The sequence below is a fragment of the Rutidosis leptorrhynchoides genome, chromosome 4, assembly GCF_046630445.1.
Source record: "Rutidosis leptorrhynchoides isolate AG116_Rl617_1_P2 chromosome 4, CSIRO_AGI_Rlap_v1, whole genome shotgun sequence".
NCBI lineage: Eukaryota > Viridiplantae > Streptophyta > Magnoliopsida > Asterales > Asteraceae > Rutidosis > Rutidosis leptorrhynchoides.
The window spans coordinates 503,330,681-503,354,574 of NC_092336.1; the positions used below are offsets into that span (position 1 = coordinate 503,330,681).

At 32.2% G+C, this 23,894-nt stretch overlaps 1 protein-coding gene and 1 non-coding gene across 3 annotated transcripts; both read left to right on the forward strand.

Moving 5' to 3' along the window:
• The first annotated feature begins 8,079 nt into the window (after positions 1 to 8,079).
• On the forward strand, positions 8,080 to 8,153 carry TRNAV-AAC (transfer RNA valine (anticodon AAC)). The gene has a single exon. It is a non-coding gene; the product is annotated as a tRNA-Val (tRNA).
• Positions 8,154 to 13,607: 5,454 nt separating this feature from the next.
• Positions 13,608 to 18,289, forward strand: LOC139844785 (AT-rich interactive domain-containing protein 1-like). 2 transcript variants are annotated; one of them, XM_071835010.1, is made up of 3 exons: positions 13,608 to 13,731; positions 14,274 to 14,934; positions 17,256 to 18,289. In XM_071835010.1, exons 2-3 carry the CDS (start codon positions 14,287 to 14,289, stop codon positions 18,066 to 18,068), a joined length of 1,461 nt encoding a protein of 486 aa, XP_071691111.1. In that variant the 5' UTR covers positions 13,608 to 13,731; positions 14,274 to 14,286; the 3' UTR covers positions 18,069 to 18,289. The 2 variants fall into 2 exon arrangements, with proteins under 2 accessions (XP_071691111.1, XP_071691110.1); XM_071835009.1 differs by lacking the exon at positions 13,608 to 13,731 and having other exon boundaries at positions 14,095 to 14,934.
• The last annotated feature ends 5,605 nt before the right edge of the window (positions 18,290 to 23,894 follow it).

The window sequence follows — 23,894 nt, forward strand, 5'->3', positions numbered from 1 at the left end:
TACTGTAGCAAATAGTGTTTTACTGTAGCAAAGTCGTTTTTACAGTAGCAATTAGTGTTTTACTTGTACATCTTAATATATATATATATATATATATATATATATATATATATATATATATATATATATGTATATATATGTATATATATGTATATATGTATATACATATATACATATATATACACATATACATATATATATATATATATATATATATATATATATATATATATATATATGTGTGTGTGTGTGTGTGTGTGTATATATATATGTATATTTACATAATATTAAATCATATAGAGAATTGGTTTAAATTAGTCAAAATTTTCCGGGTCATCACATAACCTCCCCGTTAAAGAAAATTTCGTCCCGAAATTTTGAGTAGTACCTGTTTTATGAGCGATATCAGTGAACAAATGTGGATACTTTTGCTTCATTTGATCCTCACGTTCCCAAGTAAACTCGGGTCCTCGTCTAGCGTTCCAACGAACCCTAACTATCGGTATTTTGCTTTGTTTTAATTGTTTGACCTCACGGTCCATGATTTCAACAGGTTCTTCGATAAAATGAAGTTTATCATTGATTCGTATTTCGTCAAGAGGAATTACGACATCCTCTTCAGCTAAACATTTCTTTAAATTTGACACGTGAAATGTGTCATGAACACTACTAAGTTCTTGCGGTAGCTTTAATCGATAGGCAACTGCTCCAATTCTTTCGGTGATTTCAAAGGGTCCTACGTACCTAGGACTTAGCTTTCCTCGTTTACCGAATCGTACAACGCCTTTCCAGGGTGACACTTTCAACATGACTTTGTCGCCCACTTAAAATTCTAACGGTTTTCTTCTTACATCAGCATAACTCTTTTGGTGACTCATGGCCGTTTTCAATCGCTGTTGTATTTAAATGATCTTGTCGGTGGTTTCATGAATAATTTCTGGTCCAGTAAGTTGTATTTCTCCTACTTCACTCCAACAGATAGGAGATCTGCACTTTCTACCGTAAAGTGCTTCAAATGGCGCTGCGTTGATGCTCGTATGATAACTGTTATTGTATGAAAATTCTGCCAACGGTAAGTGTCGATCCCAACTGGTTCCAAAGTCAATCACACATGCCCGTAACATGTCTTCCAATGTTTGTATTGTTCTTTCACTTTGACCATCTGTCTGTGGGTGATAAGCGGTGCTCATATCTAATCGAGTTTCCAATGCTTTTTGTAATGACTGCCAGAAACGTGATGTGAATCGGGTGTCGCGATCAGATATGATGGAGATAGGTACACCATGCTTGGAAACTACTTCCTTCAAATATAGGCGTGCTAATTTTTCCATACTGTCTGTCTCCTTTATTGGTAGAAAGTGAGCTGATTTAGTTAGACGATCAACTATCACCCAAATAGTATCATGACTACTTGCAGTCCTTGGCAATTTCGTAATGAAATCCATGGTTATTCTTTCTCATTTCCACTGCAGAATTTCCGGTTGTTGCAGTAATCCCGACGGCTTTTGGTGCTCAGCTTTGACCTTTGCACACGTCAAACATTTGCTTACATAAGTAGCAATTTCTGTCTTCATATTAGGCCACTAATAGAACTTCTTGAGATCGTGGTACATTTTCCCGTTTTCTGGATGAATTGAGTACCTCGTTTTGTGTGCTTCATCCAGTACTAGTTGCCTTAGGTTACCATGTTTTGGTACCCATATCCTACCAGCAAAACACATGGTTCCATAGGCTTTTACTTCAAGTTGTTTTTCTAATCCTTTGCTCATTTCACCTTTTTCGTGTTCTTCTTTTAAGGCCTCTAACTGTGCTGCTTGAATTTGCTTTGTGAGATCAGTACGAATTGTAATATTCAAATCTCGGACCCTAAGAGGTTTTACTCTTTCTTTCCGACTTAGGGCATCAGCCACAACATTACCCTTTCCGGGGTGGTAACGGATTTCACAATCGTAATCGTTTAACAACTCTACCCAGCGACGTTGCCTCATATTGAGTTGTTTTTGATCAAAAATATGCTGAAGACTCTTATGGTCAGTGTACACTGTACACTTGGTTCCATATAGATAGTGTCTCCAAATTTTGATTGCAAAAACTACTGCTCCAAGTTCCAAATCGTGCGTCGTATAGTTCTTTTCATGAATTTTTAGTTGTCGTGAGGCATATACGATAACTTTTGTGCGTTGCATTAATACACATCCTAAACCTTGGCGCGAAGCGTCACAATAGATCACGAAATCATCATTCCCTTCTGGTAATGACAAAATGGGTGCAGACGTTAACTTCTTCTTTAATAACTGGAATGAGGATTCCTGTTCCGTGGACCAATCATACTTCTTTCCCTTTTGAGTCAACGCAGTTAAGGGTTTGGCGATTCTAGAGAAATCTTGAATGAATCTTCGGTAGTAACCAGCAAGACCTAAGAATTGGCGGATTTGTGTTGGAGTCTTCGGTGTTTCCCATTTACTAATGGCTTCGATCTTGGCAGGGTCAACTTTAATTCCATGTTTACTGACAACATGGCCCAAAAACTGTACTTCTTGTAACCAGAAATCACATTTTGAAGATTTTGCGTACAATTCTTCTTTCTTGAGTATCTCTAGTACCAGTATTAAGTGTTGCTCGTGTTCTTCCTTGTTCTTCGAGTAAATCAATATGTCGTCGATAAAAACAATGACAAATTTGTCTAAATACGGTCTACAGATGCGATTCCTTAGATCCATGAATACTGCTGGAGCATTAGTTAATCCAAAAGGCATGACTAGAAACTCATAGTGACTGTAACGGGTTCTGAACGCGATTTTAGGAACATCTTCTTCCTTCACTCTCAGCTGATGATATCCGGAGCGTAGATCAATCTTAGAATAAACACTTGATCCTTGCAATTGATCAAACAAATCATCAATCCTCGGTAATGGGTACCGATTCTTGATCGTTAATTTGTTTAATTCTCGGTAATCTATGCACATTCTCATAGATCCATCCTTCTTCTTGACGAACAGAATAGGAGCACCCCAAGGTGAAAAACTGGGACGAATAAATCCACGGTCCGATAATTCTTGTGCAAGTCTATATGGGGATCGGGCTACAGGTGCGGCTCCTGGTATGAGATCAATCTGGAATTCTACACATCTGTGTGGAGGTAGCCCCGGTAATTCTTCTGGAAATACTCTGGGATATTCTCTTACAACCGGCATGTCATCAATGCTTCTTTCTTCAGTATCGATCTTCTTTACATGTGCCAGAATAGCATAACAACCTTTTCTTATAAGTTTCTGGGCCTTCATACACCTGATAAGGTTCAGCTTCGAGTTGCTCTTCTCCCCATAAATCATTAATGACGTTTCATCCTTACGAGGGATGCGGATTGCTTTCTCAGCGCAAACAACTTCCGCTCTTGTTTTGGACATCCAGTCCATGCCAACGATTACGTCAAAACTTCCTAATTCTACGGGTATCAAATCGATTTTGAAGGTTTCACCAGCGAGATTTATTTCGCAACCGTGGCAAATTTTATCGGCTTTTATCAGTTTACCATTAGCTAATTCAATAGTATATTTATCATCTAGAGGTAATGATGCACATTTTAGTTTAGAACTAAAGTCTTTACACATATAACTTCTATCAGCACCCGTATCAAACATAATAGAAGCTAGTTGATTATTAACGGTAAACGTACCCGTGACCATATTAGGATCCTCACGTGCTTCACTGGTACTAACATTAAATGCCCTCCCACGTGCGGGTTCTTTGTTCTTCTCCTTATCAGGGCATTGATTTATAAAGTGACCAGACTTCCCGCATCAAAAATATTTCTTGACATCGGTCAGTTTTGTCTTTACTTCAGAAACGGCGGCATAACAATCTTTCGCCACATGTCCTTTCTTGTTGCACTTATCACAGACCACTTGGCAATAACCTGCATGATGTGTGTAACATCTTTTGCAGAACGGATGGGGTCCCTTATAGTTTGGACTTGCAGTTGCCCCATCTTGTTTACCTTTAAAAGTTTCTTGTTTCTTCAGGTGAGTACTTTTGCCCTTATAGTCTTCCCATTTCCTCTTTCCTTCAGTTGTTTTGACTTCGGTAATTGGTGCCTTAATCGAACTCTCTGTGATCTGGTGTGATGACCCGGAAAATTTCGACTAATTTAAACCAATTCTCTATATGATTTAATATTATGTATGTATATATATATATATATATATATATATATATATATATATATATATATATATATATATATATATATATATATATATATATATTATAAGATGTACAAGTAAAACACTAATTGCTACTGTAAAAACGACTTTGCTACAGTAAAACAATATTTGCTACAGTGAAATCGTATTTTGCTACAGTGCTACAGTGAAAACGACTTTGCTACAGCGATTTGCTACAGTAAACACTATATGCTACAGTAAACACTATTTGATGTCGACGAACTAGCAAACAAAAATGGAAAAGGCGGCCATGCGATCGCATGGCAAAAACACTGAAAACTCATGCAATCGCATGAGCTACAGTAAATGGAAAAGTATTATAAATACACCAGCTAGTTCGACGGAAAAATTCACACAAATATATTTATATTCTCTGTAATAAATATTTATATTTATAATTATAATTTTAATTATAATTTAAGTTTAATAATAATAAAGTATATACGAGGGTATTTTTAATTCGGGTTTCAAACCGTTTTAAACTAAGGAAATATTGGGTATTGTTCGGGGTATTGTTCTTGAATCCAAGGCCAACCATACAGTCGTCTACCATCATTACGTCTACGCAATTTGCCTACAATATTGAGTCTCAATATTGAACTGTGAGTTATAGTCTCCCTTTTTAAATACTTTAAATATTTTTGGGCTGAGAATACATGCACTTTATTTTAAACGCGATAAGACACAAGTATATACTAAATTCTACACTGAGTTAAACCGAAAATCCCTTAGCTTTGGTAACCAGTAGCTGCCAGTACATAGGATATGGACTGGTGGGCGCGAATAATTGTATATGGATCCATAGGGCTTGACATCCCCGTCCGAGCTAGAGCGCTAGCCTTTTAACGGACGTATGTTATTTGAGTTTATGACACGTTGGTTTGCGTGTATTAAAACGAATCGGGTAATTATAGGATTAGAAGAACTAGAGCTGGGTGGGGCTGAAACCTCCTCTGGGTTTACCGGGAGTTGAGATTCCCCGGCTAACACAATTTTTTCTTTAATAGGTATTGGAACGCCCTTTTCAGTTGTGGATATAATAGATTCAATGTCCGATTCCGAGTCGTACAAAATGATAGGATTAGAAGAAGTCATCTATCACATAATTGAAACAACAATTACGTTAGCATATAAATATATCACATATAATGTTTTTGACCAAATGATAAGCAAAAATCAGTAAAAACAGATATGGTCATAGTCCAGACTCACTATTGCATCCTAAGAATTATCAGTTAAACACACTAATGTAATTTCTGGTTCCCTATGACCTCAAGCTCGGATACCAACTGTAACGACCCGTCAAAATCGCTATTGACGCGGCACGTTAATCATTGATTCCACAGTGAGGTTTTGACCTCTATATGATACGTTTTGATAAAATATTGCATTCATTAAAATAAATGACTTTCTAAACATAGAAAGTTATAAATATGTGGGCTTAGGTATAAGCAAAACCCCAAAATACATAAGTCTTTAATTTACAGGTTGACATCACAGTCCAATTATTTATTACACAACGCAGTTTTATTTTGAATGCAATAAACTTTGTACAAAGCATGAGAGACTCCATGCAGGCAACAAGCACATCACAGCGGAAGCAGTCTAAGGACCTAAGAATAAAACATGCTAAAAAGTCAACACGAATGTTGGTGAGTTATAGGTTTAATTGCTCGAGTCATAAACATATATAAATATAGACCACAAGATTTCATCAAAAGTTTATCAATAGATTCTACGTAACAGAGCACCCTGGTAACTAAACTTAACGCTATAGTGATAATTACCCCATTCGTTTTAATACATGCAAACCAACGTGTCTTAAACTCAAATAACATACGTCCGTTAAAAGGCTAGCGATCTAGCTCGGACGGGGATGTCAAGCCCTATGGATCCATATACAATTATTCACGCCCACCAGTCCATATCCTATGTACTGGCAGCTACTAGTTACCAAAGCTAAGGGATTTTCGGTTTAACTCATTGTAGAATTTAGTATGTACTTGTGTCTTATTGCGTTTAAAATAAATTGCATGTATTCTCAGCCCAAAAATATTTAAAGTATTTAAAAAGGGAGACTATAACTCACAGTTCAATATTGAGACTCAATATTGTAGGCAAATTGCGTAGATGTAATGATGGTAGACGACTGTATGGTTGGCCATGGATTCAAGAACAATACTCCGAACAATACCCAATATTTCCTTAGCTTAAAGCGGTTTGAAACCCGAATTAAAAACACTCTCGTATATACCTTATTATTTTTAAACTTAAATTTAAAATTATAATTATAATTATAATTTAAATATAAATTTTGATTACTGAAAAAGTTGTGAAGAATCCGTCGAGCAAACAGACGTATTTATAATACTTTTTCATTTACTGTAGCTCATGCGATCGCATGAGTTTTCAGTATTTTTTTGCCATGCGATCGCATGGCCGCATTTTCCGTTTTTGTTTGCTAGTTCGTCGACATCAAATAGTGTACTGTAGCAAATAATGTTTACTGTAGCAAATCACTGTAGCATTGTAGCAAAATACGATTTCACTGCAGCAAATAGTGTTTTACTGTAGCAAAGTCGTTTTTACAGTGGCAATTAGTGTTTTACTTGTACATCTTATATATATATATATATATATATATATATATATATATATATATATATATATATATATATATATATATATGTGTGTGTGTGTGTGTGTGTGTGTGTGTGTGTGTGTGTATTTACATAATATTAAATCATATAGAGAATTAGTTTAAATTAGTCGAAATTTTCCGGATCATCACAGTTGTGCTTGAGCTTTTTAAGGCTGACATATGGGATTTACGTGACACATCTATGACGTATGCACATTGACATGTCCATGGCTTAGGTGTTGCCACGGCCTGAAAGGCTTACGCATTGTTATTGCCTGATAACATCTTTTGTACACTTTTATCTGATTATAAGCCCTTGATGCTATTGATTTTGTTGATAAAAATGTGGTTGAGATCGACTTCCATGTGATACTGATACGTATATAGAAGAATATTTCTTCTTATGATTTACGTATTTCGGAATGAATTTCAGTAGACGTATCATTAACTTACAAAAACAAAATAAACATCAAGAATCAAATAAAATAAGGCTTTGAGGTCAAATGTTGAATTTCACTAATATCGTAATATTTTTTGATAGTCAGAGAGAGCTTAAGTCGTATATGTCTGTGTAAAAAATAATTATATTCTCACACCAATGATCCGTAATTATGTATTTTTATTTTCATAAGCTCGACATTGGGAGTTGAAGAAGTTTAATTTTAATTTTAATTTTTTAATTAAAGTTGTGTCAATTAAACAGGGATAATTGTTAGAGTTTATAAAATACTCCGTAAACAACAAATTTTAAGCACACATATCCAACAAACTTTTCTATGCTATACATCTCCTTTTTTTATTTCATTCCTCTAAAAATTCTGGATTCTGGAACAAGTGTATAATATGTCATTAAGGTTATCCTATATGCTATATCACATATAGTATATAGTATAGTATAAGCACACAACCAACAAACTTTTCTATCCTATACATGTTTTTTTTTTTCATTTGATTCCTTTAAAAACTCTGAAACAAAGTGTATATGTTATTAAAGTTATCCTACATCACATATGTCGTATATAGTATAGTATTCATAATTGGTAAAATGAAAGTAAATAAAAGAATATACCGTAATATTGATTCATCTATGAAACTCAATTACTTAATAGTTGGAAAAATTAATGCTTAGTCAAGCTAACAAATGATTTAAGATTCATTATAAGCATATACGTTATATATGCTATATATCATTTAAATAAACCTCATTAACATCTCGGTTTCGTGGTGTAGTTGGTTATCACGTCAGTCTAACACACTGAAGGTCTCCGGTTCGAACCCGGGCGAAGCCATTTGCATGATTTTTAATTTTCAAAAACTGGCTGCTTGATGGCCAAATATAACCCGAAAATCGTAAACCAAATGTAATCATCAGTTTCACCTTTCATGCAACTGTTTAGAAAAACACGTTAGTATATATGCTATTAAAAATGCAATTCCAAACACCCTTAGATAACTAATTGTATGACCAAAGGGCCTTATGGCTTAGCAATATGTGACGAGTCCATCAACAAAGAAGAGCTTGTGGGTTCGAGTCTCCTAAGAGGTGTGTCTGTATATCTATGACAAATATATATTATGTGGTTTTTTTCCTTTTTGGACGGTGATACCGACATCGAATGCTCTCATTTGTCACCCACACACGCGTTAGGAGGAAAACTAATTCGCGACGATGTTGACAGTACCATCGAAGGTTGGAAAAATCCTCCCGAGACCTTCTCAAATCGCATTGATGTTGGCAGTACCCTCAAAGGTTGGAAACTCTGTGTTTGGAGTGAAATCGAATCTAGGTTGGCAGTACACCAAGTTGGATCCACCCTCATACCACTCAAGCCAAACTTCGGTGGTTATATTATGTGGGTTATGTTAGTTGTCGGTTGATTCTCTAAAATAAAAATAAAAAAGTTAACCAATCGTATGTTCAAATTTAAAAATCGGTTATTTCATTATAACTTAAAGCACACTCTGGTGATAATAAATCTTTTTGTGTTGTATTTATGTTCAATTTGTCGGTTTGATAAGATACCGGAGACGGTCCATAATATGTAGATGCATGGGCATCAAACTCGGTCTAACAAAAATGTCACCTTTTCTGTTACAGGAAATGGACTTTGAAGCTCTATGATGGACTTTTTGTAGTGACCCGAACTTTTCCATGTTTATATATATATTAAATGAAATTGTTATTTACATGATTAAGTGTTTCCAACATATTAAGCAATCAAACTTGTTAAGACTTGATTAATTGAAATAGGTTTCATATAGACAATTGACCACCCAAGTTGACCGGTGATTCACGAACGTTAAAACTGGTAAAAACTATATGATGACATATATATAGTTATATATATAGTTAACATGATATTATGATAAGTAAAAATATCATTAAGTATATTAATAATGAACTACATATGTAAAAACAAGACTACTAACTTAATGATTTTGAAACGAGACATATATGTAACGATTATCGTTGTAACGACATTTAATGTATATATATATCATATTAAGAGATATTCGTACATCATAATATCATGATAATATAATAATTTAAAATCTCATTTGATATTATAAACATTGGGTTAACAACATTTAACAAGATCGTTAACCTAAAGGTTTTAAAACAACATTTACATGTAACGACTAACGATGACTTAACGACTCAGTTAAAATGTATATACATGTAGTGTTTTAATATGTATTCATACACTTTTGAAAGACTTCGAGATACTTATCAAAATACTTCTACTTAACAAAAATGCTTACAATTACATCCTCGTTCAGTTTCATCAACAATTCTACTCGTATGCACCCGTATTCGTACTCGTACAATACACAGCTTTTAGATGTATGTACTATTGGTATATACACTCCAATGATCAGCTCTTAGCAGCCCATGTGAGTCACCTAACACATGTGGGAACCATCATTTGGAAACTAGCATGAAATATCTCATAAAATTACAAAAATATGAGTAATCATTCATGACTTATTTACATGAAAACAAAATTACATATCCTTTATATCTAATCCATACACCAACGACCAAAAACACCTACAAACACTTTCATTCTTCAATTTTCTTGATCTAATTGATCTCTCTCAAGTTCTATCTTCAAGTTCTAAGTGTTCTTCATAAATTCTACAAGTTCTAGTTTCATAAAATCAAGAATACTTCCAAGTTTGCTAGCTTACTTCCAATCTTGTAGAGTGATCATCCAACCTCAAGAAATCTTTTTTATTTACAGTAAGATATATTTCTAATACAAGGTAATACTCATATTCAAACTTTGATTCAATTTCTATAATTATAACAATCTTATTTCGAGTGAAAATCTTACTTGAACTGTTTTTGTCATGATTCTGCTTCAAGAACTTTCAAGCCATCCAAGGATCCTTTGAAGCTAGATCCATTTTTCTCATTTTCAGTAGGTTTATTCACAAAACTTGAGGTAGTAATGATGTTCATAACATCATTCGATCCATACATATAAAGCTATCTTATTCGAAGGTTTAAACTTGAAATCACTAGAACATAGTTTAGTTAATTCTAAACTTGTTCGCAAACAAAAGTTAATCCTTCTAACTTGACTTTTAAAATCAACTAAACACATGTTCTATATCTATATGATATGCTAACTTAATGATTTAAAACCTGGAAACACGAAAAACACCGTAAAACTGGATTTACGCCGTCGTAGTAACACCGCGGGCTGTTTTGGGTTAGTTAATTAAAAACTATGATAAACTTTGATTTAAAAGTTGTTCTTCTGGGAAAATGATTTTTCTTATGAACATGAAACTATATCCAAAAATCATGGTTAAACTCAAAGTGGAAGTATGTTTTCTAAAATGGTCATCTAGACGTCGTTCTTTCGACTGAAATGACTACCTTTACAAAAACGACTTGTAACTTATATTTCCGACTATAAACCTATACTTTTTCTGTTTAGATCCATAAAATAGAGTTCAATATGAAACCATAGCAATTTGATTCACTCAAAACGGATTTAAAATGAAGAAGTTATGGGTAAAACAAGATTGGATAATTTTTCTTGTTGTAGCAACGTGAAAATTGGTAACAAATCTATATTAATCATATCCTAGCTAACTTATATTGTATTATTCATGTATTCTAATATATTATGTAATCTTGGGATACCATAGACACGTATGCAAATGTTTTGACATATCATATCGACCCATGTGTATATATTATTTGGAACAACCATAGACACTCTATATGCAGTAATGTGGGAGTTAGCTATACAGGGTTGAAGTTGATTCCAAAAATATATATACTTTGAGTTGTGATATAGCCTGAGACGTGTATACACTGGGTCGTGGATTGATTCAAGATAATATATATCAATTTTTTTCTGTACATCTAACGTTGAACAACTAGTTGTAGGTTAATAACGAGGACAGCTGGCTTAATAAACTTAAAACATCAAAATGTATTAAAAGTGTTGTAAATATATTTTGAATATACTTTGATATATATATGTACATATTTGTTATAGGTTCGTGAATCGACCAGTGGCCAAGTCTTACTTCCCGACGAAGTAAAAATCTGTGAAAGTGAGTTATAGTCCCACTTTTAAAAATCTAATATTTTTGGGATGAGAATACATGCAGGTTTTATAAATGATTTACAAAATAGACACAAGTACGTGAAACTACATTCTATGGTTGAATTATCGAAATCGAATATGCCCCTTTTTATTAAGTTTGGTAATCTAAGAATTAGGGAACAGACACCCTAATTGACGCGAATCCTAAAGATAGATCTATTGGGCCTAACAAACCCCATCCAAAGTACCGGATGCTTTAGTACTTCGAAATTTATATCATATCCGAAGGGTGTCCCGGAATGATGGGGATATTCTTATATATGCATCTTGTTAATGTCGGTTAACAGGTGTTCACCATATGAATGATTTTTATCTCTATGTATGGGATGTATATTGAAATATGAAATCTTGTGGTCTATTGTTACGATTTGATATATGTAGGTTAAACCTATAACTCACCAACATTTTTGTTGACGTTTAAAGCATGTTTATTCTCAGGTGAATATTAAGAGCTCCCGCTGTTGCATACTAAAATAAGGACAAGATTTGGAGTCCATGTTTGTATGATATTATGTAAAAACTGCATCCAAGAAACATATGTCGATGTAATATATTTCTATTGTAAACCATTATGTAATGGTCGTGTGTAAACAGTATATTTTAGATTATCATTATTTGATAATCTACGTAATGCTTTTGAAACCTTTATTGATAAAATAAAGGTTATGGTTGTTTTAAAAATGAATGCAGTCTTTGAAAAACGTCTCATATAGAGGTCAAAACCTCGCAACGAAATCAATTAATATGGAACGTTTATAATCAATATGAACGGGACATTTCACTTTTCATAAAAAAAAACCGACATTATAGAACCAATATTGTGTTCAACATTAAAATTTGTTATCAGTGTTGTTTCTACTCAGAGATCAAATAATCGTTCATCCGTGATTCGTTCATGTCTCTTACAAATAGACCATTTTTTATATTAATTGAAGATTAAGAGACAAAGAAACAACAACTTTATTTACAGAATTAAAAACTATATAGAAATAGATCATTAATTAAAAAGTAAATATGCCCTTATAGAAACTATATGAGGTTTGGTTTGTTGGTTTATCTATACCACTTTCATCGTTATTAAATTTGTTCTCAAAATCGACTAACACCACATAAGCATTTATTCGCATAACTCAATAGTAACTGAACTCATTACAAACGCTCTTCTTAAATAATTGGACTCAGTATAGGAGTAATTGATTGACCTTGATTGTTGTTCAAGCAAACAAAATAAAGAATATAAATAAGATAAAAGAATACCACATGGGAATATATCTAAGTTAATTGCATATAAAAAAGATGGAAACAATGGGGAGAAGACGATCTCAAGTTGGTTCTTGCTCTAGGCTGATCACAAAAGTCATCGTTTAATTACAACACTGGTCAAAGTTGAATGAAATTATTTTATATTTACTTAATACTAATTTCAATCTATAAGTTGCTTTATTATTTTATAAAATTAATATTATTTTAAATAATTGCACTTTTTTATTTCTTCACTACTCCTCGTGCTATTATGTAGTTTGATTATTATGACACAAAAAAGAGTTAAATAATAAATTTTTATTTATTTAGATATCTCTTCATCTTCTATCACCATCATCTCTTGCTCATATATCAATAATGTCACCACTACCGACACCTATTCGCTATAACCACAATCCCAACAATCAACTAATCTCATAATTAAGATTTTGTTTCGGGCTTACACTCAAATTTGACTCATTAGTTTGATTATTATGACACAAAAGAGTTAATTAACATTTTATTTATTTATTTAGATATCTCTTCATCTTCTATCACCATCATCTCAATCATCTCTTGCTCATATATCAATAATATCACCTCTACCAGTGCTTATTCACTATAACCACAACCACAACAATCAACTAATCTCGTAATTAGGATTTAGTTTCGGGTTTGCAATCAAACTTGACTTATAAAGTATAAGAAACCCTAATCTCCTCCCTATAAATAAATATATAAGTAAAAGCCACCCACAACACACCCCTCATATTTCCAACTTTCCATATACTTTTCCTTTCCTTTGCATTCCATCTCTTCACAACAAATAAACACTTGCTTTCCCAATTCTTAAAATAAGAAAAACCCTAAATTTTCAATCACATCTCTTCACCCAATAAAATATCCCTTTACAATAAATAGAACCCAAATGGGCTAAAGAAAAGGAAACACACAAAGACAAGGGCCTCCTCTTCACAAAAAAGAAAGGAAACTGGTAAATATTTCATCTCTTTGATTATTAATTTTCCTTTTTTTTTTTTTTTTTTTTTTTCTTGTTCAGAATAAAAACTTGAAATGTCTCTTCCACCCTCCTCTCTCTTTCAGAAAAGGCGGGGAGTTCAAATGGATTTTAATATTTTTCTCCCTCGTTTCATCTAACAACCCTGAAAATATTCAACAAAACCCTAAATCTGTAAATAAACTTATTTGGGCAACACTTATTTTTTTTGTTTAATTTTGTTTGATTCTTGTACCATTTAATACAATTTATTATATCTTATTTGGGCAACTCGTGTTCTTTTGTTTGAGTTAATTTTTCTGGATTTTTGTTAATTTTTACATTAGGGTTTTGAAAATAATGACAGAATTGTCAAAGTTGACAGATGGGTATGCGTTAGATTTTGTAAGAACCCTAGAAAAGATACATAATAATGAGGTTTATGTAAAGTATGGAGATATTGATGATAAATTTGAGAATTTTTTTAATCAAATTGTTTCTAGGTTTTTAAAAGAGATCTGTCAAATTACTTGTTTTAGGCCTTTCCCCTCAATGCTTGAAAATGGGAAATCAATTGATTTGCTGAGGCTCTATTTGTGCGTACGAGAGAAAGGTGGATATGAAAGTGTAACAAAAGACGGTGTTTGGGACTCGGTTGCTAACGAAATAGGGTGCGATTCGGATGTTTCTGCTAGCTTGCAGGCGGTTTATGTCAAGTATCTTGAGTTGTTAGATAAATGGTTTTGTAAAATTGTTAAAGATGAAACATCATGTTCTAATGATGTTGGTATGAAAGTTGTTGATTCTGAAAAGCTGTTTTCGGATATTGAGATGAACGATTATAGAGAGTTTTTGGATATGGCTGGCGTGAAGAGAGAAACGGATGTTAAAGATTTGAGTAGTTGCGTTGGGTCTGATGAAGGAGTAGATGTTAAAGATGATGCGGCTATTGAATCGGGTGGTGGTACGAATGAAGAAAATGAGTCGAGTCGAAAGAGGAAACGAGAGCGTTATTTGCCGTTGTTGGATTGGGTTAAAAGAGTGTCGAAAGATCCGTGTGATCCTGCAATTGGGTCGGTGCCCAGTAGATCCAAATGGAAAAATTATGGAACTTCATATGTTTGGAAACAGGTTTTATCTGCTCGAGAGGCATTGCTCGTGAAGCGTAATATTGATCCAATGGCCGAACAAGCTTGGCAGGTATTTTTAGTTAATCAATCAGATAATATGGTAGTTTCAATAATCTTTATGAGTCGTGCTAATTTAATGCGGAAACCCTAGTGCTTAATAGACTATGATTTGCATTTCTTGATTTTGCAGTTTTGTCTTTGCTCATATATGAGTATGACATTACATCTATGTTTAACTAGTTATCTGACATGTTTAATTGTGTTATGTTTCATATGCTTCAAGTTCGTCTATTGTATGACGCAGGTTATGAAATTTTTGTATGCTTAAATGAAATGTCATTAGAATTATAACTATTCATTTGTTTTTCAGTTTTGGTTTTAACATTTGCGTCTTGCCAAACTTATGTTTTTTGCTCATGATTTGAGGTCTTAAGTTAACAAATAAATAGCAAAATTGTTTATGTTCTGTTTGCTTGTTAAGGATGAGCTAAAAGGGGTTGTCTGCTACCAAATTTTCAACTGAAACCAAAATTGTAAGATCTAAGTGGATTAATAAATACTTGGATAATAACTACAATCATGATTTCAAGTGTTCAGAATATGGATGTACGTAGGAGGGGAAATTAGTCATTTTTTCGTGAGATGAGAATACGTAACTTATGCCCCTAATATCAGAAAGCGAACTCCATTTATCAGAAATTAGTCATACATAAAACATATAAAGTCGAAAGTGAACTCTATTTAGGACAAACGTAGCCCATAATATTGTAATAACATGTACATTGCTTTATTTGATTGAATATATATTTTTATACAACAAAATATAGACGTGTATCTATCTTGCATACTACATACGCACATGTATACACATACCAAAACATGTCAACCTTGATTTACCCTTTACACCTGAAGTTGGTATCTTCATGAGTTGTTTCTATCATTTTGTAAAACTGTTAGGATCTATTTGAAGGTATGTATTTGAAGTGATGATCAAGCTGCATTCTTAGTTTAGCCTGAATGAGAACATCAATTAAACTGAAGATATGTGGCTTGTTTGACCAATTTGGAAATTTCTAGTTTGGTTAGCCGGTTTGAAGTTTTGAAACTAAGTCGCGTGTTGATATTGGTTAACTAATCATTACACTTGACCAAATCTTAAACGGGTAAATGGATGAGGTTTTTGCTGCTAATCGGTGGTGGTAAACTCAGAATCACTCGGGGATTACTCGGTTTCTGGAGAGGTCCCATCCAAGTAATCAAAATCGGTCATACTCAACGATTACTTGATCAACATCTGATTAATTGGACAATAAGTTTGTCAACATCAGATTACTCCATGGTTAACGGTTTTGCAACATTGATTCATGTTACGAGGAGAGGGCGAGTATTTTTACTCAGATGTATGCGGCCTAACCATCCCAAGATAGGCTAGTGGTTGAAGTCTTGATATCCTCACAAGAGGTCCAGGTTCAAACCTTATTTGCAACATATTTGAGGGTGGCCACGAAAATGGTTGTAAACGGGACGCACATGTTTGTCAAAGTCCCCTGACTAGTCGTTTTGAAGTAATCCGACTAGTCCCGATTAGTCTTTGACTTGGCCGATTTATTCTTTAAAAGTTGTTGAAAGTTTAATTTAGTCGGTCAAAGTTCGATGAATTCGTTAAAAACAATCAAAGTCGGTCAACTAAAGTCAAAGTCAAAGGCAAAGTTAATCAACATTTGACTAGTCCTCGACTTGGCCGATTAATCCTTGCAAGGTCCTGACCGACTAGTTAACGACTAGCGATTTTTCAACCTTGGGTACGGGATGACCCGATTAGCCTGCGTATGCTCGTTTATTCCCAGTAGCCTGAGAAGATAAACTTATCCGTTTACCAGTTAACTAAGCCGTCTTTAATTAATATTGTATGACTGTTACCGGTAGAAGTTTACAGTCATTGTTCGCCCATTACAGAACTTTATGTATCATAAGCTATATATTTCCTTTGCTTATGATGTCACAAGGCTATGCATTTTGGGTTCCTTAGAAAAAGTTGACTTATTCCCCTAGGCATTTTTTGTAATTTTCATTTTTCATTGTTTCACAAAGTAGTAGTCCATACATTGAATATTTTTAGTCTAAATTGAACTCTATTTATCACTAATCCACTCCATAATATAGTATTACATGCATGTTGCGGTGTTTAATTCAAAAATATACAACAAAACGCACACATGAAGACGAACAGCTATACACACATCTTATAAACATACGAAGAACCCTGACATACTTTAATCCAAGTCAGTATCTTGACCACTCCATTATAGGATTTATCTGATTTTCAGCTGGAAAAATCAGAATAAAAAAATCAGTTGTTTATATCCCTTCTAACTTTATTTTGTTTTGCAGAAGAATTTGATGATGCATCCGAAAATGTACGATAATCGAACAGAGAAATCTTCAGCAAGATATAGTCAAAGGCTCGTTATTAAAGAGACTAAGCCGGTCAATACTTTGAGAAAACCTTCACTTCAAGATTCTCCCGCGTCATCTTCCACTTGCAACGTGAGTGACCTAGAAGATAATGAAGATTCTTTCTATGGTTACAACTTTAGACGTAAACGTATCCCTTTGGGTCGAAATTGTCAAGCCAAAGTTCCCGAGTGGAAAGAACAAACTTACGAACCCGAGACCAAATGGTTCGGCACTCCTATTTGGCCTCTTGAAAAATCCGAAGTCAGAAGTAGTCTAATTGAGCTAGAAAGAATCGGAAAAGGAAGGCAGGATTCGTGTGGGTGTCCGTTTCCAGGGTCGTCAGAATGTGTTAATTTTCATATTGACGAGAAACGAAACAGGGTTAAACTTGAATTGGGGTCCGCTTTCTATAAATGGAAGATCAATCAAATGGGTGAGAGTGTTGCTGAATGTTGGACTCCTGATGAAGAAAGAAAGTTTGAGGATATAATAAAGGCGAACCCGGTGTCTTTGGGCATAACCTTTTGGGATGATATGACGACACATTTTAAGAAGAGGAGTATGGCGGTTTTGGTTAGGTACTATTTCAACGTGTATCTTATTAGGCGCAGGGCCCACCAGAACAGATCGGATCCAAGTAACATTGATAGTGATGACGAGCTCGAGACAATTGGAAATGAAGCAAGCCACAATGATCCTGGATCCATCTTTCGCTCCCCAAAGAAAGCGCATTTAAATGTCAGATAGATAGATGCATAGATGGGTAATTTGGATTTGTGTTTTTTTTTTCTTGATTCTGTATGTTTTTGTTAAACCTAACACTTCAAGTATCGATGGTGAATTACTAAATACTCTACTTGTTGCTTAGAGCATATATGATGAGAAAAGCTATTTTTGCTTGCAACATTATACTGTAGTATTTCATTATGAAACAATCTATTTCATTGAAAAAGAACCATGTTCTGTAAAGCTGCATATAAACTTAAGTTTGTTGTTTTGAGTTCTTGTTTAGTTTAGACACTTTGCAGGTTGTTTTTGATTATATCTTGTTATGTTTCGGTTCCGTTTTGAAGTTGCATTGTCCGTAGTGGCTCGGTTAAAATTAGCCAGGTCTAGGTTTTTGATTGTGGTTTTAGCAAGTTTACCCTTATCGAGCCGTTTTGGTCGGATTGGTTGTATCGGTTTACAGGTTCATTTTTTGATGAAGGTTTTCTAATTTTAATAGTAATCGTTATTTTAGCAAAAAAAATATGTGACCATTACTCGAACCTAGTGAAATTTGGTAACCTGTCAACAAAGGGTCGTGACTCGCCTTTTTTCAGCGAAATTATAGTAAAAAACGCATCTAACTCTATTTTAAGCCAACTAATAGGAAAAAGACGAATATAATCAAATTCTCGCTTTTCTTAGAAGGATGATCATTAAACACCACTCAATCACTCATGATTTGAAAGTTTCTATATAATATGTTTTTTATTACAGTACATTGTAAGTTTATTGTGTTTGTAAAAAGTGATACAATATGAAGAAATAAGTCTTTAACAAGTGACTCTAAGTTGTGAATGTAGATGATCAATTTTGTTACAATACATACTTCACTTAAAAACAAACGATTCTTGCAACATCCTTAAATCCGAAGCTATTTCCTTATATGAAGTTACTCGAGAATGTATTTGGTTGAGATCATTGGCACAACTTATTAGTAGTTATTACTAATTAGAACATGAGAAAAGCTCAACACCAATCCATTAAGATAATGTAGTGTACATGAGAAAGGAAGGGTATTTTAAAAATGGCCTAACAAAACATTTACAGGTACGGTCCCGAGAATTTAAGTACCTGGAACGATGTTAAAAAATGGCTCTAACGAATAATATAAGCTATTTAAAAAAACGGCCCTAACGAATAATATAATATAAACTATTGAAAAAGGGGTACAAAGGAATGATAGTATACTTTCATTTCTTTTTTTTGGGCTATTTGATTGTTGTTTTTGTGCTTATTGTGTGTCGTCCTTGTTATTTCAGTTGTGTTTCACTAGTTACCATGCTTCTCAAATCTACGATTATGTTTGTATATATATAAAAATTGGGCCTATGAAAACTTTGAGCCCGAAGCATATGGTAGTATTGACTGATCACCTTGTTCCCCATCCGTACCTCCCATGAACATATACATCTAAAATTCTTCTCATACACACAAAAATTCATTAAGAATAATCAAATAAAAATGAAATATGTTCAATCTAGCAACAATTCGAGTGATCTTTAAAACCGAAACACTCCTTACTACGATATATAAAATAACATACTTACAATACTGGCATGACACATGCTCAAACTACGTAATTGCACAATGATGTCATTTTAAGGGGACGTCAAAAAGTGAATGCAAATATGGTACTATTTGATTGATTATTTCAAGACTTGTACCCAACAAAGTATACACGACCAAAAAAATGTAAAGAGCTACGTGGCACAGAAAAATACTCGTACTTGTTCTCCAAACACACGCAATGCATCTCCCAATCCAAATTCATCTTATCCGTACAGCAACTGCTTTTACTGCTTAGTATCATTGACACCGAATTTATCAAATCCAGTCCCTCTACTATATAAAATTTGAAAATTACGTCCTTTAGTTATTCATGTTTTTTACAATGCCCCAAAGATAAAAATAATACCCCGTCTTCGATTATACTTGCAGAGCTGTTGCTTTCTTTTTTCCCTACCAAGACTTTTTTTTTTCTATACTTTATTTATCATATTCTCTGTTTATTAAACGCAAGCAAACGATTGATTAATGGGGTTATAAAGTAAGTTACATAGAAATTATATCAAAAACAAACATGATCTCATATAAACTACTAGTATTTAACATTTTTTTCTTAACTCAACATTTTTGGCCGTTGGTTCAACTGAAGTTATCCCTCTACCCTCGAGTATATAGAGAGATGACTTTTTCTTCATGTAGGTGGAGAATGCTCTCTCTCTATATGTGTGGAGAGAAACGACTACTCTTCTATTCTAGGGTAGGGTAGAGAAGAATTGTATACATCTCACCTCCCCATCATGTGCGAGATTAAGTATTGTTGTTGTTGTATCTTAACTCAACATTTAATCATCTCCAGAGACATGTGTCCTCCTTAGTTCTAAGTCTCGGAGACATATATAATGTAGAGACCTGTCCTAATCCATCTGGACGAATACATTACATTTGGTTACATCGCGAGGTACTTGAACTCTATATGATACATTTTACAAACATTGCATTCGTTTTTAAAAGACAAACTTCCATTACATAGAAAGTTGACGACACGCATACCATTTCATAATAAATCCAACTATAATTGACTTAATAATATTCTTGACGAACTCAAGGACTCGAATGCAACGTCTTAAACCTCATTTGTATTTTGTCCAATGTTTTCTTCATTATGCCACTTGTTGGATTCTGATAGGTCAAAATCCAATATGAAATTGAGTGAAAATGGTTATTCTGAAGTGAACGGATACGTATATCTGTGGATGTAAGTAGGATAGTAAATGACTGTTGAATCAGATTCGAAGAATGTACAGTGTAACTTATTAATGTGAAATCTAAATATTCCTCGGGTCTTACCTACCCGTTAAAATATTTTCATCATTAACAGTTTGTACGAAAAAAATTTCAATTACAATCTTTATGAAAATATATATACATATATATTTTCTTCAGATGTAATCATGAATTTAATGAGTTACCATGATATTAATCTCATTTGATTTACGTTAGAACAAGAATATATAATCTCTAAAACATTAGAGATTACATAATCGCCATGTCGAATGAAGATAAAATAGATAGAACGATACGTAGAACGATGATTAATTTCGAGGTACAGAATGTGATGACCCGGGAATTTCCGACCAAATTTAAACATAATCTTATATGATTCGACTCGATAAACAAAGTCTATTAAACCGAGTCTCATTATGTTTGAACTATTTCATGATAACATTTGACCTTTAACTATTTCCGACGATTCACGAACCTTTAATTGTAACTAAGAATGTAAATATAAATAATTATATATAAAACTAATTATATTAGTATTAATGAACTATTAAGTAATTTTGTTATTATAAAAGATAACATTTAATAACTAAAGATTTTCATTTTGAATATATATAGTATATTGTATATAAATGATTCAAACATATTTTACCAACGTTATCAAAATATTAAATGTACAATGTTATACTTTGTAGTTAATTGTAAAAATATACATAATTAATCATCTACTCAACATTTAAAACATGATTTTATATATATGGTAGTATACATATATACATAAATATTACTATATATATATGATTTTATACATAATTATTATATTATGTATATGTAGAAATTTATAATATATCTATGATGAAATAATGTACTATTTTAATAAATATATATAATACTTACATATATAAAACATTTATATTTTTCATAATTACATACATAAGTATAATATAATTAGTATGTAAATAAATATTATAATATATTTATATTAAAATGCATAAATATATAATATTCAGTATATGTTACAATACATATTACATAATTATTAAATATTACATAATAATAGATGATATTAATAAATTAAATTTAAATACAAATATAGTTATTGTAGTAATGTTATTTGTATCGTCAAATATCAATATTTGTATTCATAATATCACTTTATATCATATAAAGATGAAATTGGATGTATATATTAGATTATTATTACTAATATTATTATTATCGATAAAATATTAATATTATCATAATTAGTATGGTATTATTATTATTATTATCATTTTTACAATTATTATTATCATTAATATTATATTTATCATTATTATTAATTTTATTAATATTATTAGATATTAATAGTATTGTTATTATATATTATTATTATTAATAAAAAAAAAAACAGTAGAGATCTATATTATACGCGTGACCTCTGTATCCTTTATCTCTATTATTATTATTTTTTTGTTTCTTTCCTGCTCCCAACTCGTGAACCTGTGTTGACATTTTCTCCATTTTTTATCAACCGATCTCTATTATTACAACATGATTATGTATAATTGCAAATCAAATAAAAAGGAAATCCAATGGGATTAAAGAGCACAGCGATATTTTTTTTTCTTCTTCTCTGCACGCTCCAATTTTTTTTTCTCTTAATTCAATTTCGAATAAAGTTTCAAAATCTAAAAATGCAGAAAGGTTAGAAATCTTTCTTTGAATCTATCTGCAAAATCTCAACTCTCAAATCTTTATATCGATCTTGAATTTTGAAGTCAAAGTTTAGTTTAAAAAAAGTCAACAATTATTCTTGAGACAAATTCGCGTTCGTGTATATGTTTCTGATCAAATTGACGATTCCAGTAGTTTTTATACATGTTTAGACAACTATTTCGTGTTATAAACATTATCTATAATGTTATCTATTACGAAATCAATTTTTTTTTGTTCCAAGAACCGACGCTGCAGTAGTCCTTTAGTATTTTTTTTTTATTTTAGAACCCAAATTATTTTTTTTCTGTAATGTTTTGAAGCTTTAAAGGGAACCCCGATTTTGTTTTTTTTTTTGGTTATTGATGTTTTGTTGAATCCATGAGACTTGTGGAGAAGAAGAGGAATAGAAGAAAAACAGTTTATATATAAAATTTAAATTCGATATTAGTACAGAGAATCAGAATTGGTGGGATGGTCGAGAGTGTTTGCGTGTGAGCATGTGGTCACGAGATCGAGTCCAGAGGACGGTAGTTTCTTTTTTTTTTGAAACTCTTTTCATGTGAGGTAGTTTTCTTTTCTAATTTTATTATTGTTATTATATATTAATTATTATTAGTATTATTATTATTATTGTGATTGTTTTGATTGTTATTGTTATTGTTATTATTAGTATCATACTTGTTATCATATTTGAAAGTATTATAGACATTACTATTATTATTATGATAGGTATTAATAATATTATTATTAGTAATAAACTTATCATTTTAGTATTTTATCATCATTAGGATTATGATTATCATTATTATTATTATGAAGGAAATAAAAATATATTATTATCATCAATATTAGAATTTGTACCGGTTTATAAATAATAGTATCATCAGTACATTTACAATTAATAATATCATATTTATCAGTATCATCATTAATATTTACTAGTATTATTATGATTATCATTTATCATTTTATAAATATTAGAACCCTTATTATTAACATAAGTATGGTATTAGTATTAATATTATTTTAGAGTTATTATTATTAGTATCATTAACAGTTATCATTTTCATTTTTTTTGCTATTAGTATTATCATTATTAATAAAATTATTATTATTATTAGTAAATCATTATTATCTAAATTATTATTTTAACAAATAAATCTTTTGTACACTATATATATACTTATGGTATATACTAGGATTGTATTAATAATTCACATAACAAACTAATAAAATTTCATAAATACAATACTAACCACAAATATATGTATATAAATATATTAATGTCACTATTTATATAAACGTAAATCATTATAGATA

Bases quoted from the DNA above. Each gene is read 5' to 3' on its own strand.
- LOC139844785 (XM_071835009.1), top strand. From the start codon at position 14,095: ATGACAGAATTGTCAAAGTTGACAGATGGGTATGCGTTAGATTTTGTA. The intron at 14,935-17,255 runs GTATTTTTAGTT...TTTGTTTTGCAG, and splicing joins TGGCCGAACAAGCTTGGCAG to AAGAATTTGATGATGCATCC.